This window comes from Mustela putorius, unplaced genomic scaffold (genome assembly GCF_011764305.1).
Source record: "Mustela putorius furo isolate JIRA1106 unplaced genomic scaffold, ASM1176430v1.1 tig00537299_pilon_pilon_pilon, whole genome shotgun sequence".
NCBI lineage: Eukaryota > Metazoa > Chordata > Mammalia > Carnivora > Mustelidae > Mustela > Mustela putorius.
Genome location: NW_025422437.1, coordinates 37,500 through 55,352, shown reverse-complemented (window position 1 = coordinate 55,352; position 17,853 = coordinate 37,500). Strand labels below are relative to the sequence as shown.

General features: G+C 49.4%; 1 protein-coding gene and 1 non-coding gene across 7 annotated transcripts in view; both read left to right on the top strand.

The window, feature by feature from the left end:
- Positions 1–16,639, top strand: part of LOC123390308 (ubiquitin-associated protein 2-like) — a 29,180-nt gene extending 12,541 nt beyond the window's left edge. The window contains exons 6-17 of one of the 6 annotated variants that reach the window (XM_045074015.1): positions 1,943–1,982; positions 4,876–5,059; positions 6,003–6,072; positions 10,235–10,430; positions 11,254–11,345; positions 11,608–11,655; positions 14,043–14,121; positions 14,357–14,562; positions 14,790–14,889; positions 15,237–15,304; positions 15,388–15,579; positions 15,664–16,639. In XM_045074015.1, the coding sequence (XP_044929950.1) occupies positions 1,943–1,982; positions 4,876–5,059; positions 6,003–6,072; positions 10,235–10,430; positions 11,254–11,345; positions 11,608–11,655; positions 14,043–14,121; positions 14,357–14,562; positions 14,790–14,889; positions 15,237–15,304; positions 15,388–15,579; positions 15,664–15,759 (1,371 nt within the window). In that variant the 3' untranslated portion in view covers positions 15,760–16,639. Of the gene's footprint in view, positions 1–1,942; positions 1,983–4,875; positions 5,060–6,002; positions 6,073–8,543; positions 8,630–10,234; positions 10,431–11,253; positions 11,346–11,607; positions 11,656–14,042; positions 14,122–14,356; positions 14,563–14,789; positions 14,890–14,973; positions 15,149–15,236; positions 15,305–15,387; positions 15,580–15,663 lie in introns of those variants that run through there. The other 5 variants (XM_045074016.1, XM_045074017.1, XR_006604908.1 and 2 more) reach the window with 5 other exon arrangements.
- LOC123390313 lies at positions 4,152–4,233 on the top strand. Its single transcript, XR_006604914.1, has one exon. It is a non-coding gene; the product is annotated as a small nucleolar RNA SNORD121A (small nucleolar RNA).
- Positions 16,640–17,853: the final 1,214 nt, after the last annotated feature.

Below are 17,853 nucleotides of genomic sequence, written 5' to 3'. Positions count from 1 at the left end.
GACCTCTTTTTTTTTTTTTTTTAAAGATTTTATTCATTTATTTGACAGAGATCACAAGTAGATAGAGAGGCAGGCAGAGAGAGAGGAGGAAGCAGGCTCTCTGCTGAGCAGAGAGCCCAATGCGGGACTCGATCCCAGGACCCTGAAATCATGACCTGAGCCGAAGGCAGCGGCTTAACCCACTGAGCCATCCAGGCACCCCGACCTCTTTTTTTCTAACTCATTTTTTTTCTCCCTCTCAAGTTCTAATCTTTCATAGTTCACATTTCTTGTAAATAACTTCAAATTGCTTTAAGAAAAAAGACATGGGGGCACCTTGCTAGCTCAGTTTTTAAGTGTCTGCCTTTAGCTCTGGTCATGATCCGAGGGTCCTGGGATTGAACCCCATATTTGGCTCCCTGCTTAGCAGGAAGCCTGCTTCTCCTTCTCCCACTCCCCTGCTTGTGTTCCCTCTCTCACTGTGTCTCTCTGTCCAATAAATAAATAAAACTTTCAAAAAAAGAAAAAGGAAAAAAATATTATAACATTTCTTGAACAGAAATTGTACTGGATTTGGATTAATACAGAGGTAACATCTATAAGGTTTGTCCTTTTTTTTGTTTTTTTTTTTTTTTTGTTAGGATTTTTTATTATTTGAGAGAAAGATAGTAAGAGAGCATAAGCAGGGAGGAGAGGGAGAAGCAGGCTCCCTGAGCCAGATGTGGGGCTCTGTCATGACCTGAGGCGAAGGCAGATGCTTAACTGCCTGAGCCACTGTGCCCCATATTTTAGGAGGTTTGACATTGGTAAGAAGGAAATTTCTGGGGGCGCCTGGGTGGCTCAGTGGATTAAAGCTCTGCCTTCGGCTCAGGTCAGCTTCCTTTTCTTATCCAGGGACAGTATTGGAGTTTTCTATGCTCCACTGTCATTCTCTCTATACCTGTCTCCGTTGCTCAGTTTGTGGAAATTTTCCTTGGTACCAATTTTCCTTCTGTGTGTCTTGGTTCCAGAGAAATGCCTTACGGTCAACACCATCTAGTTGTTTTCAGATTCTGCTCTGTTTAGTCACTGCCACACTCTGCTAACCCACTCTTTCCCTACCGAGTCAGGAAAGCTGTTTCAGAGTAACATCTCTGAGAACCATTTTTCATTTCATTTGGAAACATTTTTTTCTTGCATGACTGGTACTCAAGAGACAGAATGTGCATGATACAGAAAGATGTGGTGATTTCAGTATAGTAACTTCCTAAGTTTTTTGTACTACTTAATTTTTAGGACTGCTTCATTGCTTCCTGTGATTTGAGTCTTTTTTTTTTTTTTTTTTTTTAAGATTTTATTTATTTTATTTGACAGACAGAGATTACAAGTAGGCAGAGAGGCAGGCAGAGAGAGAGGAAGGGAAGCAGGCTCCCCGCTGAGCAGAGAGCCCGATGCGGGCCTCGATCCCAGGACCCTGAGATCATGACCTGAGCCAAAGGCAGCGGCTTAACCCACTGAGCCACCCAGGCACCCCTGTGATTTGAGTCTTAAGTTTTGTCTTTGTTAGTCCCCTAAATACACAGTCTGATTTTCAAAAATGTCAGCTCCTTGGGATTGTTTTTTTTTTTTTAACGTTCATTTATTTGACAGAGATCACAGGTGGGCAGAGAGGTAAGCAGAGAGAGAGAGGAGGAAGCAGTCTCCCTGCTGAGTGGAGAGCCCGATGCAGGGCTCAATCCCAGGACCCTGGGACCATGACTTGAGCTGAAGGCAGAGGCTTTAACCCACTGAGCAACCCAGGTGCCTCATCCTTGGGATTTCTTAAGAATATGTTATTACCTGTCCTTTTATTAAGAAGCAAAATAAAACCAGACATTGTTTCTTGACTAATCTATACTTCATATGTTTCTGGCTAAATTCCAGTAGAAATTCAGCTAAGTTGTCATTTGACTTTGTGGATTTACTTACTTTTTTTTCCTTATAGAATGGACATGGTGGTGGTCGAAGTCAGCAGACGGTAGACAGTAAGTATATAAGTAACCACTCTTGTTTTGGCTGGTGGAAATCAAACAGAAAAAGAGTATAGCCAATATGATGAAGAAAACCATGGCGAGTGACTAATTCTACAAAAATAGTCCTTTTGCCTTTTTTCTGATAGTTAGTTACTTCTGATCCATCACATTGGCATCCTTTCTTTGGCAGGGTTTACAAGTCCAGCCAGAGATGCCTCTGTGAGTAGGTTGTAGCTGATGGTATTAAGAGAAATGTCAATACTACAGCAAGAAGGAGGTGATAATAAGCCTCATATCCCTCTGTTCTGGTCGCCTGCACCCCAGGTATACAGTGTAGTGTGGATTCAAAAGATGCTTTGAGGTACAGGTTCCAGTATGTTCATAGAGCTCTCCAATACTATGTTTGATTCTTGGTGTGCTAGTTCAGGAAAGACATGCTTGTACATGTATAGAGACATGTACAAAGACATGAGGTACAGGTTCCAGTATGTTCAAAGAGCTCTCCAGTACTATGCTTGATTTTAAAGCAAAAACTTGGTGTGCTAGTTCAGGAAAGACATGCTTTTTTGCCTTCAGGATCTAGTGGACTGTTGTGAAGAAAAGAGGTCAGATGCTCTCTAGAGTTGGTGCAGATGAATTACTGTTAGCTGTTTCTTTCCTTTTTTCTTGGCTTGGTTATCTGTGATTGTTAATGATGATTTTCATTATTATTCAGTAAGGCAAATAGGCATCGGTATTGGGTAGAGAAGCCAGAAGGGCTTTCCTTTTCTCTTTTTTTTTAAAGATTATTTATTTACTTACTAGAGAGGGAGAGAGAGAACAAGTAGGCAAAGTGGTAGGCAGATGGCGAGGGAGAAGCAGGCTCCCCGCTGAGCAAGGAGCCTGATGAAGGGCTTGATCCCATGACCCTGGGATCATGACTTGAGCTGAAGGCAGCCACTTAACTGACTGAGCCACCCAGGTGCCCTGGACTTGCCTTTTATTTAAGATTTTTGGTAGTGTTGGGGCGCCTGGGTGGCTCAGTGGGTTAAAAGCCTGTGCCTTCAGCTCGGGTCATGATCCCAGGGTCCTGGGATCGAGCCCCGAGCTGGGCTCTCTGCTCAGCAGGAAGCCTGCTTCCTCCTCTCTCTCTGCCTGCCTCTCTGCCTACTTGTGATCTCTGTCTGTCAAATAAATAAATAAAAATCTTTAAAAAAAAGAAAAGATTTTTGGTAGTGTGGACATGGAATTTCATCAGTTCAAGAGGGACCTCAGTTGGAATTAAAGTGACACATGTGATTTACGCAGAATTGGTTTTGGTATTGCTGGGCTGCCGGAGCTGTTTGGAGGTACATTGATAGCCCCGAGAATGTTACATCAGAGGACATTCTTACTCCACAAGCCTTGGTGCCAAGTTTCTTTAGTACAGGCATGAGATTGAGAACACATAGAGGTATCCTAGTTTATTTGGAGATTCTTTTTGTTTTCAGTTATCTCTATACCCAGCCTGAAGCTTGAACTCACAATCCTGAGATCAGGAGTCCCGTGCTCTACCAACTGAGCCAGCCAGGTATCCTGGTTATTTGGAGATTTTAATTAATTTTTTTAGAACTCAGGGAGGGGTGGGGTTGGTGGGGGTGGACAATCTAAAGCAACCTCCACGCCTGGCTCACAACCTAGTGCAGGGCTTGATCTCACAACTCTGAAATCATGACCTGAGCTGAAATCAAGAGTTAGGCCCTAAACCGACTGAGGCACCCTGGCACCTCTGTTTGGAGATTTTAAATGAGATAATAAGATATGAAATGTCTGGAAAACCTTGTGTGTGTTTTTTTTAGATAGTTTTTTAGCTCTATATCTGTCTACTCTCTGTGCTCCCCCTCCCCCCATTCTGTATGAGGCTTCTTGTGAACTTGTTATCATTGTGACCTGAGACCTAGGGAGGTAAGTGATGGGGTCTGAGTTTTGGGACAGGGACGTCTGTGGTATTTTCATCTGGTATCTGTAACAGTAGGTGTCGTGTTTGGAAAAGGGAAGTCTCTAGACAGTAAGGACTCCTCTAAGAATGGGCTAAGTTGTGTGTTGACCCCTGTTGCTACCTGTGTTTGTTTTAAATTCATCCTCCTTTTTAGAGACTGGCATGTTTTCCATTGGGTTCCCAACGAGTCCTGTGGGTGGGTAGAGGGTTACTGTTCTTCCTAACTGGGAAAGACAATGATGCTTTATATCCAAGCACATATGTGAGTTATATGTGTGGATAGAACTAAAACTGAGTCTTTTCTACAGCTAGGATTGATCATATTTATGATCTTCTGGAAGCCAAATAAGCTCCTCTGTGTGTCCTGAGGGTTTTGTTTGTTCAAGGAAGTGCTCACTGTGCATGCATGTGAAAGTGACTGTTGACAGTGGCTTGTAAGCATCTGTAACACCCCACACTGTATGTACCCTGTGCTCTCAACCCCCATTTGCCCTAAACTGGCTGTGCGCTTTCCCAGGTCAGCCTGATTTCATACTGACTTGATAGAAGCAAAGACGTATCCCTTTTGATGGTCTTGCCTACCAGACCTCTACTATCCCTTGTGCCTTTTGAGATAAGTTTGCCTCGCATTCTAATCCTGTGTGTTCGTCTCAGAGCCTCTTGCCCTTTCTAGTGCAGCTCAGAGTTGGGTTCCTTTAGTTAGGAGATGTAAACATTACAGAACAGTTTAGGGTTGGTTATAAAGGTATCATTTCTTCTTACTCTTGGCCAAGTCCTGTTTGTCTTACCTTAACATGTCATTTTTATTAGTTGTATTGGACAGAAAATGCTATCCCCTGGGGAATATAATTTATGTTTCTCAAGTTGATCCTGAGGTGTCACAAGGCACTGAGTATATTTTAGGTACTTAGGATTGGGTCTGGAGCTTAACCAGTCTGTTTTTTACAGCTACTTCATCCGTTCCAGCTCCAAAGACAACAGACCCTCCTTCCACCCTCCCATCTGTGGGCTCCCTGCCCAGCACCACTTCCTGCACTCCGCTTCTGCCCTCCGCGTCCCAGCACACTGCCACTTTGCCCTCCATGTCCCAGCCTGGTGACCTGTCCAGCAGCCCCCTCTCTCAGCTTAGCAGGTATGGAGAAAATATGGACCCAAAAAGAGAGGCATAGTGGGGCGAAGTTCTGAACCCTTACAGAAAGCAGCGGCAATGAACAAAACCCTCTCGTTGCCCCCACCATGGTGGCCTGGTCTTTAGCAATAATGCGGCAGGGCATAGGCTTTGGCTGGGCCTGGTCTCAGAACCACTAGATGTGTAAAACTTGCCTACTTGAAATGTCCCTGCTGTCGCAGGCCCCTGGGGCCCTTGGGAATGGAGTGGGGCCAGCAGTCACTGCTGCTGCTCTTCTTGGACCCCTCAGGAGTGTGCCCTGAGCCTGGCCTCTGAGCTCTGGGCTCAAGTCACTGCAACGCGAAGTGAGAATTGTGTTTGATTTTTGAACAGGTCTACTTGTTCTTGTTCTGGCTTTAGAGGTTGAATTATTAGAACAGGGTGTAGGACAGTGGATTTTGTTTGATCCTCATCCTGTATCTTGGAGTAGGATATACCTCTCTGCCGTGCCCCACCCCCGCCAAGCCAGGAATAAAAGCCTTTGATTTGAATTCTGGATTTGAAGGGAAGTCAGCCTTTGGCTCTGGTATGGGGGGTGGAGGTTTGAACGGGAACTTTCTTCCCTCACACACAGATTGAATGGTGTCTCCGTGGCTGGCAGTGTTCTTAGTGCAGTCCTGTTCACTTTTTACAGTCTAAAGAGCGAGTGTTTTTAATTGGCTGAAGCTGGCTCTGGAGGTGTCCCAGGCCATGCTGTCCCAGATCCTCATGATGAATGACCCTTTAGATCATTTCTCAACATCCCAACAGCTGGTCTGGGCCTAAGGTGATGATGAGTGATGTGTGTGAAGCCAGGGCTCCCCTTGGGGGGATGGGTCAAACTTATATCTAGCCCATCTGGACATGGGGCCTCTGCTGTGGGGTGACTTGGTGGGGTGGACACTTGGTGCTCTTTTTTGTTTTCTAGTTCACTCTCCAGCCATCAGAGCAGCCTCTCCTCTGCACATGCAGCGCTCTCCTCCAGCACAGCACACACAGTAAGTGTCTTCTCTGTCCTGTCATCTCCCACCCCACTCAGTGAGCTTGGAGCTTAGTCCTCTGTTGGTAGGGCTTTGGTTTTTGGGTTTTGAGTATCTAAGATAACCTCAGCTTCCTCAGGTGTATTATCTCAGTCTAGGTTTGTGGTTTGAGCTGTTGGTTTTCCTAGGTACCAGGGCCAACTTCTTGCTTCCTGAACTGGTACTTCAGTGGAAGAATTGCTTCTCTAGAGTTGATCTATGATAGGCAGGGCTGTCGGGGGCTAGATTTGTTCCTGAGCGTTCACTGAGCTTCCTGTCCATTAGAGGAGCCTTTTTTTTTTTTTTTTTTTTTTTTTTTTTAAGATTTTTATTTATTTATTTGACAGAGAGAGAGATCACAAATAGGCAGAGAGGCAAGCAGAGAGAGAAAAAGGGGTAGCCGGCGCCTTGCTGGGCAGAGAGCCCATGCGGGACTCAGTCCTAGGACCTTGAGATTATGACCTGAGCCGAAGGCAGAGGCTTAACCCACTGAGCAACCCAGGCGCCCCAGTTAGAGGAACCTTTTGAAACTACTCTTGGGTTGGTCGCATTGAGGTAATGTCAAGCTTTTTAGAGCAAAGTAGGCTCATTGCTAACTTGAGCTTATGCTCCACCAGAAGTCAAGTTGAATCAAGGGCGTTGTTCTAGGTTATCTTTTGTTCCTCTGGGAAGGCCGTTGTAGAGAGAATGTTGGGAGGGAAAAGGGAGAACTTGGGTGAGGACTAGCTGTCTCCGGCCACATGTACATGCACATCTCTCTCTGAGCCTCCCTAGCTCTTCGCCCCTTTAGTCCGTGTAACTGCATTGCGGTGTGTGGTCATACAGACTTTCCTTGTCACGGCATCAGGTATTCTGGTATTCAGGTATTCTCCTCCTTCGTGCCATCGGAGACCATCCTCCCCAGCTCAGAGGCAGATTGTGGGAAGGTTGATAGTGGAGAGGCAAACCTAGAAGTCCTAAGTTGGCAAGTGTCCCCGTGTGCTAAAGAGATGGTTACTGCAGTGTGGCTTCTCCAGGTGTGGAGATGGACACAGTTTCAGTGGTGGTCTTTGTAGCTTGTGGTGGGCGGAGGAACGGACGTGGTGAGATGGTGAAGAGGCAGGGTGGTAGCAGGGTGCTTCACTCAGACTAGGGGGCCCTGAGTGTAAAGGTAGGCAGACAGGTACCAAGAACAGATAATAAGAGATCGATCCAGAAGCAGGGAAAGAAGTTTCAGGTATAGATCAATAGGAGAGGTTAGAAATTTGGGGGAATTTTGTGTTCTCTGAAGAAGAGGTCATTTGCTACAGAATGGAGTCATGGCAGAGTCAGCTCTCTCCTTCCATCAGGATGTGGCTAACATTGTGGGTTTCAAACTCCCGTTTTCCTAGTGACATCTTGTACATAATTCTTTGTCATAAAATACGTAGATCACCATCTTTATAGCAGAGCACAGATGGATGCCTCTGCCCGTGGAGTAAGTGCCTGGTCCCGTGCCTGTGCCTGCTGTTGGTGGGTGGGAACTGTAGCTGGTCGCCGTCCGGAGTGTGGAGAGTTGGCCCCCGGTCCCGGGGCCCTGGTGTGTTGGAGTCTGTGTTCTTGTTCACATGGGTGTGCCGCTTTCCGTGTCCCAAAATGCCCCAGCCAGAATAAAGCCTCATCCAGGGAGTCCCAGACCTTGCCATGTGCCAGAATTGCTGCATTGCTAATACAGTTAAAAGATTCAGTAATGAAAAGTATGAAGAGATAGATACTGAAGTGTTTTTCTCTATCACGTCTGCTTGGGTTCTACCCCTTCCTATTATTTTCTTGATCCACTGGAGTTTTTTTTTAATCTGTAAACTAGGAAATGCATACACAGTCACTTTCCCACTGCCTCTTGCCCTTTGCTTTCATTTATTTCCCCTGTAACATATATGGGACTGTTCCCTAGATAGTGTCCTTCAGCATTTCCCCCCATGTAACAGTTCTGAGATATTTCTGTGCTAAAACATAGATTCTGTCTTCTTTTCCCATAGCTCTACTACATCACATTAGTAAATCGCTCTTTCACTAATGGAGCTGCAGGGCCATTTTCTGTCTGGAATACAATAAACATTGTTACATTTGATAACTTTCTACCTTGCTTTGTCTGCAGGGGCAGTCCTGGAGGTTGAATCCCCAGCCATTTGACGTTTTATACAAATTGCAGAATTGCAGTCACTGCACAGTGATACTAAACCTCTTTACCTCCCACTGGCAAAGAAGGAGATGGACTGTTTCCGCACTGCCTCCTGAGATTGTGTTGTCAGAAATTTTTATGTTGCCCATGTGTTAATTGAAAAATGACCTGTCAGTACAGTGTTTTATTGAATGAGATTGAACATCTTTTATATATATATAAATATATATATATATATATATATATATATATATTAGAAAGCCATTAAATTTCCTTTTCAATGAGTTCTTCATATTCATTTTTCTGTCAGGTCCTTGGTGTCTCTTTCTAGGCAGTCCGTATTCAGGAGACTAGAAAGTAGCCGTTTGTGATGGGAGGTGCAGATACTTTGCTCAGGTTTGTCATTTTATTTTTGACTTTTGTATAGTCAGATACATCAGTCTTTTCGTCCTCTGTCATAATTAGTTCTTTCCCCCTTGAAGTTTATGAAGGAAATCTCCATGTTTTCTCCTGTCCTTTGTGTCGTTGTGGAAGGGTTGGTGCCCTTTTTGCAGAGCTGGTTCCACTGCCCCATCGGAGCAGCTGCCTGAGCTGTTTAAATGAAGTAGAGATCAGTTAGGCCAGCCCCTCGCCGCCCTCACAGATCGGGAGGTGAGGAACAGGGACAGGAGCCCTGTCAGGTTCATTTGGAGGTAGGAGAGGCTTACTGGATGACTTTGAGTTCCTTTCAGCAAGTCAGGAACTAATTTTCTAGTTAGCTGCTCTTGTGGATTCCCCCTTCCCCCAGACTGGGGAATAATAATTTTTTGTCCTGTGGTTAAAAGAGTTGAAAAGTTGTACGACTAGTGACATGTAGGCACAGTGTCAGATCTGTTCCTGATTCTGTAGCAGGTGGTCAGCCTGGCTCTATGCAGAGGAATGTGGAGTGGGTGCTGGGACAGGCTGGCCTAGCCTCCCTCTGTCCTTGGGGCTCTCCTCACCCAGCTTCTGTCAGTCTAGGCCAAGGGAGCAGAGTCCTGGGGTGCCCCAGGAGATGACGGTTTTGCCTGTCTTCACCTTGTACTGATTCTGGATGGCAGGACCCTAAGGTCTGTGCTCAGCTGACCTGGGTGGCATAGTCTGTGAGGCTGGGACCTACACAGAGCTGTGTGTGTGGTGCAAGATAGGGTACATGATTGTCCCCCTTCTCCTGGGGCTTCCTGTTCCTGAGGCTTCTCCAGGAGTTTCTAGACTGCTTTGTTCTGTACATGCTCTGGTTTGAAGGCTGGTCTCAGCCTCACAGAGCCTTTTCTTCCCTCTTTGGGCCTTGTTGCCCAACCAGGTGCATCTCTTTCACCTACCCCTGAGCCTTTGAAGTGCTTTTTGGTACCTTGTTCCTCCCTGGAATTGAACACCTGGGCAGGATTCCTGGAACTCCTTAGATCTTTTGTTGGGTTTCACCCTTCCTCCCTAGGTGGATCATGTTGAACAGGCAGAGACGCAGGCCATGCCCTTTTAGGTAGGTCCTGATGGCCTACCAGGTTCTGGAGCAAAGGCCTCTCTGGGCCCCCTGTGATTTCCATATCAGAATAGTTAGGAAGCCTAGTAGAAGGCAGCTGTTCTCAGAAGGCTGTGACTTGGGCCAGGCTGCTTGTGGTGCCATGATTGACTCTCCTGAGACTGCTTGCTCTTCTGTGAGGTGGATTCTCACCTCACATTCCGAACACATTCTGTGTTCACATATGACCTAAGGTTTATGTGGGGTATCTGTACCTTATTTCAGATAGCAGATCTTGAGCAACGATTCTTAGTAGGAGGGTGTTGGTCAGTAAAGCTCAGCTTTAATTATGTGATACTCAGCTTATGAGTTGTGTCCTGATGGCCTCATCTAGCTGCAGTGTGAGCAGCAGAGAGCCCCTCAAAAACGGTCTTCAGAGTGCAGACCCAGATGCCAGACCGGTCCTCTTGCGCTCTTGTTTTTTGCTACCAGATCCATGTGTCCTCGCTTTTCTGTTTTGCCAGCATGCCAGTGTGGAGAGCACCCCTTCCCTTCAGTCCTCAGCCACCTTTTCAACGGCAGCAACCTCTGCCTCGGGTGCCACGTCCTCAGGGCTCAGCCTGCCGAGCAGCATGAACACAGTGAACAGCCTCTGTCTGGGCGGGGCCACTGTGAGTGCCCCCAGCAGCAGTGCCAGGGCCACGCCCTTGGTGACCTCAGGTGTGTGCTCCCCAGACCTTGCCTATCTATTCCCCGCCCCAGAAGGTGATGCTTGGTTTCCCAGGGAGGATGCCTAGAGGTGGCTGCAGGGCATGCTGGGTAGCTACAAGCATAGGAGCATCCTGGTCTCCCTCCAGCCCTGCCATTGCTCCCTGGTCCTCTTTGTTCCACTGACTTCTTGAGTCCCAGTCCTTCCAGCAATGATGTGGGGATGAAGGAAACCAGTCTTCTGGGTGGGCTTCCCCTGGGCAAGATTCCTGGGTAGCCTTTGTGCTTGTAGGTCCCCTGTCTTTTCTGCTGTCTTCCTCTCTGGAGCTGAGATGGCCTGGTGACATGAATGGACCATGGAACAGCTCTCTTGGGCTCCTTCTGGAGGACTGATGGTCCATCAGCAAGACTTGGGCAGTCTTTGTGGACCAAGCAAACTGTGGCTTAGTAGAAGCTGCTGAAAGCTGCCTTGGACACAGCCTGTCCCCCTCTGCTGGCACCGCCCAGCCTTAGTTTCTGTTCTGAGGAGGCAGATTGTTCCTTATGTTTAGGTTTGCTCAGTGCTGTATTGATAGGAGTGGGTGAGGGGTGGTGTTTCTGTCTGGGCAATGAACCCTCTGATGTGGAAAGAGCCTGAATGTGGTGTCACATGCTTTGTCTCCTCTACTTCCTGGCACAGCCTTCTGTGTCTCTCAGCTGCTGCCCTCCTCTCTTGGTGGTGGCCCCATGTGGGGCAGTACTGTGACTGTGAGCTCAGGGCCCACTCCCCAACAGTAGCTGCGACCTTGCGCTCTTTGTGGTGGCATCACTGCTTGTTTGATTTTTGCTTTCACAGGCAAAGCACCCCCTAACCTGCCCCAGGGAGTACCTCCCCTGCTTCACAACCAGTACCTCGTGGGCCCCGGAGGATTGCTTCCTGCCTATCCGGTGAGTGCACAGTGTATGGCTTCTGGCTGCCTGACTCTTGTGGCCTTAGGGGTTGACACCTGGCAGGACCTGGTGAGGTGGGCCTTGGGCTACTTTTCCCTGGTATTTCTCCCTCATCTGGACTCCATCAAGGTGTCTTCTCACAGCAGATGGTCTGAGTCCCCATGTCCCATCTCCCCAACCCTGTTTAGGCCCCTACATGGGCCTGGGCTTCCCAAGGGATTGTACATGGTCCCTGACACCCTTTTTGGTCCTCACGCAGATCTATGGCTATGATGAGCTCCAGATGCTGCAGTCACGTCTGCCAGTGGTGAGTGGGATGTGGTGGGAGATGGGGGGACTCAGGCTCTTCACAGGTCCTTCCTCCCTAGGCCTTCATTGCTACCCTGTTGAGAAAGCTGCTAGCATTTGGGGGTTGGGCCTCATGTCACTGTAGCTGGGCAGGAGTGTCCTGTGCTTACTGCTTGGGAACTTGGAGACCATTGGGACCTGGGGTCCCAAGAGGCAGTGCCCTCTACTACATGTGGGTCCTTCTCTTCCTTCAGGCATGCCCCTACTGCCCGTACCCCCCTCTCCCCCCGTTCTGAACAAGAAAAACCATATGACGTAAGACATAGGGTTGCTTGACTGACTCTAGAGTTTTTTTTTTTTTTCCAACTTGTGTTCTTTGAAGTGCTGTTCAGTGTCTTTGGCCTCTGAAGTGGCCATCAGTGATGCTTGTGATAGCAGCATGGCTTGTCTCTCCCCAGCTGAGTGACCCACCCAAGCTGATACTCTTGAAGGGTCCCTGTGGATCTGCCCTGCCATCTCTGCTTACAAGTGTGCTGGCCCCGGGGAGTCCCTGGTTCTGCAGCCTCACTCTGAGGCCAGGACTGCTGCTGCTTTCATCCAACCCTTGCTGCCAGGCTGAGCCTCCTGGCCTCCGTGGACAAGCCTGCACTGGAGAGGGCACCAAAGGAAGTGTGCTTCCTACCTGAACAGGCCTGCAGGCTGTTGTCCTGCCCCTCCTTCCTTGGTCTGGCCTTTCCCAGACTCCTGATAATTTTCAGCAGCCTAGGGCATCGGTCACGTTGGTAAGGAGAGAGCTGTTTGAATGTGCCTGCACAATGTGATCTTTCCTATTCCCTGAGGGAGAGGTTTTCCGCCCAGTGTGGTGTCCTTTCTTAACTCTTTCCCACTGGCTGCACCCTTCTCTGCTTGCCCACAAAGTAGTTCGGGGAGCTGCAGGTATCCCCTCCACCTCCCGGGCCTGCAGGCCAAAGCCCTTGTCTCTCAGGAGAATGCTTCTCAGCTCCTGAAGTCTTCCAGAGGCAGCAGAGGTGGGTGGCTAGGTGACTATTCCCCCTGACAGCAGGCAATCATCACACTACTGCTGCCGGTGTCCCCAGAGGACCCAGAGGAGGGGATGTTGAAGACATGATGGCACATTGCTAGGGTGGTCAACAGAACTTGGGGTTTCTGGGGAATGCCTAAGCCTTAGGGCTTTCCAGAAGAGGAACTGGAAGTGGCCCCGGCCCTCTTACTATCATGAAGAAACCTCATACCCACCTGACCTAGAAGCCCCAGCACTGGAGTGTCTGGGGGAGTCCTGGTGGACTGAGTCCCAAGAGTCCCAAGAGGGACTCAGTGGGTTACCAGCCCTGGGAGTTATCTTGCCTTGTTTTCTTTGTATCATTTTGTGCCTTAGAAGAAATCACCTCTGAGCCCACCTTTTGAGATATGTTTTGTTCATTTTTCCCCTTTGTTCATTTATTAGGGTCTGGTACTTTTGTGCCTAGTTCCTGCCTTTGATTTTCCTGTGAAAGAGTATCTTTTCCTGGGCTTGCTCTAGGCCTGTCTGCAGTTGTGTTCTTGCTACCTCAGGACTTCCTGGTCCTGCCTTCTCCTGGGGTTCCGAGCTGAGGAAGCTAATGGGTTTCCTGGAGGTTAAGTGGAAATGAGGCTGAGGGAGGGTAGAGGTGCCATTCCTAGCCCAGATGGCTCCTGTCTGGTTGTGACCAGGCACTGTTAGCCCACAACAAAAGTAGGAAGGCTTCCAATGGGGCCTGGAGGCCGAGGGACCATGCGTCTAGTACTGGCAAAGCCCTGGATGGTGAGTAAGGGACTGGTCAGGCCTCCCCTTCCCCACAGAGCTCCAGTTTTGTGTTTCTTAGTGTCCACACTTGCCCTGGCTCCTCCATGATCCGTGGTGGCATGACAGCATGGGTGGTGAGGAGCCAATTTGGGACCTTAACTAGGGTCCTCTTGGACCTATGCCTGCTTGACATTGCTCCTCTAATGGCTTTTAAACCCTCAGGCACCCCCTTTCCTGCTGGTTCTTTTTCAGGGTGCTTATCTGCTCTGTAGAATCTGTCACATAGGAAAAGCCAGTAGAGTTGGTTTGACCTGTGCATTTACCAGCATCCATCTGCACCCGTATATTACCCATGAGACTGGTCCACCAGTAGCTCTGCCTGGCGAAGGCTGATGGTCTTTTCAGTGCGTCTTGCACGCTGTGTGGCTGCCACATAGCACAACTCCAATGGGCACTGTTTACTTTGAATTTGAGTGCTGCCCTCTGGAGGTTAGCCTGTGTCCCTGCAGTCCAGCCTGTCCTGGGAGCAGGGCATCACATGGAGTGCCTGGGCTGCCTGCTGGGCCTGTTCTGGGACTGGGTGGAGGCCATTCTGCTGATTGAGCCTCACTGGTCTCTCCTAGGATTACTATGGAATTCCCTTTGCCACGCCCACAGCCCTGGCCAGCCGAGATGGGAGCCTAGCTAATAACCCGTATTCAGGTTAGTCTGCTCAGGGTGAGAGGAGTCGGGTTGGGACGTGGTGCATGGGACTGGTCTGCAGCTAATCTCAGGCATCTGGAACCAGCGGCACAGGGGCTTAGAGAGTCCTGCTAGCAACCTCTTGAGCCAGCTGCAGGAGCCTATTCCTGTTTTCAGGAGCCAGTCTGGCTTTTTTCCTGGTTGGATGAGGGTGGGGTGGGGGCAGTGATTCGAGTCAGTGTTCCTCTTCTCCTAGGTGATGTCACAAAGTTTGGCCGAGGTGACTCCGCATCCCCTGCACCCCCCACCACACTGGCTCAGGCGCAGCAGAGCCAGTCCCAGGCCCACCATACAGCCCAGCAGCCCTTCCTGAATCCTGCGCTGCCCCCTGGCTACAGCTACACTGGCCTCCCCTACTACACAGGCGTGCCTAGTGCCTTTCAGTATGGGCCTACGATGTTTGTGAGTGTTGGCAGGGTGGGGTGGGGATGTTACTCCAGTTCTGGGGACTTAGAAGCAGGGCCACGAGGTGTTAGGCTACTTTCCCGTGTGCTTTTACAGCTAGTGCAGGTCGCACTACTGAACACAGGTCCTCTGTGGTTGTGCTGCCTAGGACTAAGCCAGGGGATACCTGACCTGCTCCCTCTGCCCTGTTCCTGCACTGACGCCTCTCCTGCTTGCTCTGCCAGGTCCCTCCGGCTTCAGCCAAGCAGCATGGTGTGAACCTCAGCACCCCCACCACCCCTTTCCAGCAGGCCGGTGGTTACGGCCAGCATAGCTACAGCACAGGTGAGGGGTGCTCCCGGCACAGAGAGATGCGGGTGGGACAGGCTTGCTTGGCTCACGCGTGCCTCTTGTGCCCTGCCATGCTAGGTTATGATGACCTGACCCAGGGGACAGCAGCGGGAGACTACACCAAGGGTGGCTATGGTGGATCATCGCAGGCACAAAACAAGTCTGCAGGTTCTGGGCCTGGCAAAGGTAGCGTCTGCCCCTCCTTTCCAGGATTGAGGCCCAGAGTAGTTGTCTTCTACTGACTCTTTCTCAGGCAAGGCTACCCCAGAGTGCCCCTGGAGGTGGGGAGGAGGCTGGAGCTGGGCCCAGTGGCCGTGGGAACAAACTGCTTTCCCTCCTAGGAGTGTCCGTGTCCTCAAGCACCACCGGCCTACCTGACATGACCGGTTCAGTCTACAACAAGACTCAGGTGAAGGAGGATTCGGGTAGATGGGTCAGCCGGTGGGAGGTGCTGCCCAGGCTGGCCCTTACCATGGTCTCTTTATCCTGCAGACTTTCGACAAGCAGGGATTTCACGCAGGGACTCCTCCACCGTTCGGCCTGCCCTCGGCCTTGGGTTCCACTGGGCCCCTGGCCGCTGGAGCAGCCCCTGGTTATGCGCCCCCACCATTCTTACACATCCTGCCTGCCCACCAGCAGCCTCATTCACAGCTGCTACACCACCACCTGCCACAGGATGCCCAGGTGAGCCCCGTGATGGAGGCAGCCACCCTGCCCTGGACTGGGGGTCCTGCTCCAGCCCTTACAGCCTTCTCTCCTCCTCCTCAGAGTGGCGCGGGTCAACGCAGCCAGCCCAGCTCCCTGCAGCCCAAGTCGCAAGCCTCCAAGCCCACCTACGGCAACTCTCCCTACTGGACAAACTGAACCTTTGAAGAGAGGGGTGGGCTTGGGCGGGGCTTACCCTGGGCAGGAGAGAACACACGGAGCCCATTTCTAGGAGCCCAGCGCCCTTTCCTAGAATTCCTGAGACGTGTAACTGTGTCAGCCGAGCCTCTGTGGGGAACCTGCCTCCCAGACTCGCTATTGTATGTAATGTATTTATGTATGTATTTGTAAATGTGATAGAAGTCTTGGGGTGTAGGGGTACAGCTGCTACTCTTAGCCAGGTCTGCAATCCCATTCGAGCCCCTTCTCACTGTAGCAAAGAAGCCCTTTTCCCATTCCTGCCTTCAGGCCTTCTTTGTAGCCTTCCAGCCCCACGGGCAGTTGGGAGCAGTGTGTGGAAGGGCTGCTTCAAGGCAGTTTGGGGACTGGGTCAGGTACCAATGAAGAATCACGACTTAATCTCACTCCCTTGTAAGCCATTTTTTGAGTTTCTTTCCCTGTGTAATTACTTTAGCCCTCTCTTTGAGGAACAGACCTTTTGTCATTTGTCATGTTCCTCACCTACCAAATCTTGATCTGGGAATAGCAGTGATATCCTTCCTGCCCAACATGAAAGTAGCACCTGTTTGTCTTCATATAGACCAGAGGCCTCTGCTTCTGGTCTTGTCCCCAAGAGACTTGCCTTCCTCTGGCTGACCATTTTTTAAAAAACGTCTGAAGTTGTGCTCAGAGATGTTCAGTCAATCTGCTCCCGTTTAAAAAAAAAAAAAAAAAAAATCCAAGATATGCCTTCACCTCAATGAGAGCACGTCTCCAAGCAAAGGCTCCTCTATTCCATTTGTCCTGAACCAGGTGGGCGACTGTTTCAGGGGTTTTCTCTCTTTGCCCAATCTCCACCTAATAAAGTTCTGAGAGCATGCACGGTCTCTGTGTGGTGTGACTAAAGGGTAGGTCAGGGCAGAGGCTGTTTTCATGATTGTTCTGGGCACCGTGGACTTCACATTAGAGCTGAAGTAGCAGTCGCGTGGTCAGTCTTCTGACAGTACGTTGTGAGGGCTTAAACTGGCATTCCTTCTTTAGCCCTGGTCAGCATCCAGGGAGCGGAAAGGGAAATGATGAGGCTGCAAAGCCCACTTACCCTCCTGACAGGGCATAGGCAGTGGTTATCAAAGTTCACTTTGATAAGGCAATTTCTTACAGGGCCGACCTGGTCAACAGGAATACCAGGGCAGGGTCCTTTCATTTCCAAATGTCAGCGGATATTAAAATCTGAAAGGAAGAGCAGAGGATGTGTGTCTCATGACCGAAGAGAGAGGAAGTTTGAACAGCTCACCCTCTCTCTCCTTGGTTCTTCATCAACCAGACAGAATCTTAACTGTTAAGGGGTGGGGTGGAAGGAAAACGAGCGAGTCAGGGTGGTATGAAGTAGGTAAGTGGGTCCTGGGCAAAATACTTGCTCCAGAAAGTCCCAAGCAGCCATTCACTTGGGCCAGGATTCCAGTGCAGCTCCTTCCTCCTGTTCCCAGGCCACCAGTTGGGGAGGAATCAAGGCCATCTACTAGCCCTCTGTGGCAGGAGGCAGATCGCCCCACAATTCTGTAGCACAGTTGTGCTCCGATCTCCAGGTGTTGACCAGGCATCACAGCCTCATTCTTAAACGACCCCTCAGACTAGGCTAAGCAACCAACCAAAGTGGGGCATCAGATACTGGTCAAGTTGGTGTGCCAGAACCTGGGGTCAGTCTTCACCTTTTCTGCTTTTGCCCTCTAAAATCAGTGGTCATTTCATCAAATGGGGCCCCTGCTGCTGGTGACCCACAGCTTGAGATCCTGACCAGAAAAAACATAAGTGTTCACATAAAAGGACTTCATACGATCTCTTGCCTGTTTCCTGCTTATTAATAAGCAGCAGGATGTTCAAAAGACAAATGATGAAAACAAAAGGCTTACCTAAGGAGGGCAGTGGAGCACCCTCATCCCTTTACCGACCTACTTGTACTGGCAGATTGTGCCCTACTTAAGAATTAAGGTTAACAAATGGCTGTCTTAATAACCTTTCCTAAAAGTTAGTACGGACTGGGAATGTGTATTCCATGAGATGAGTTGAGCAGAATATCCTAAAAGATCAGTGAAA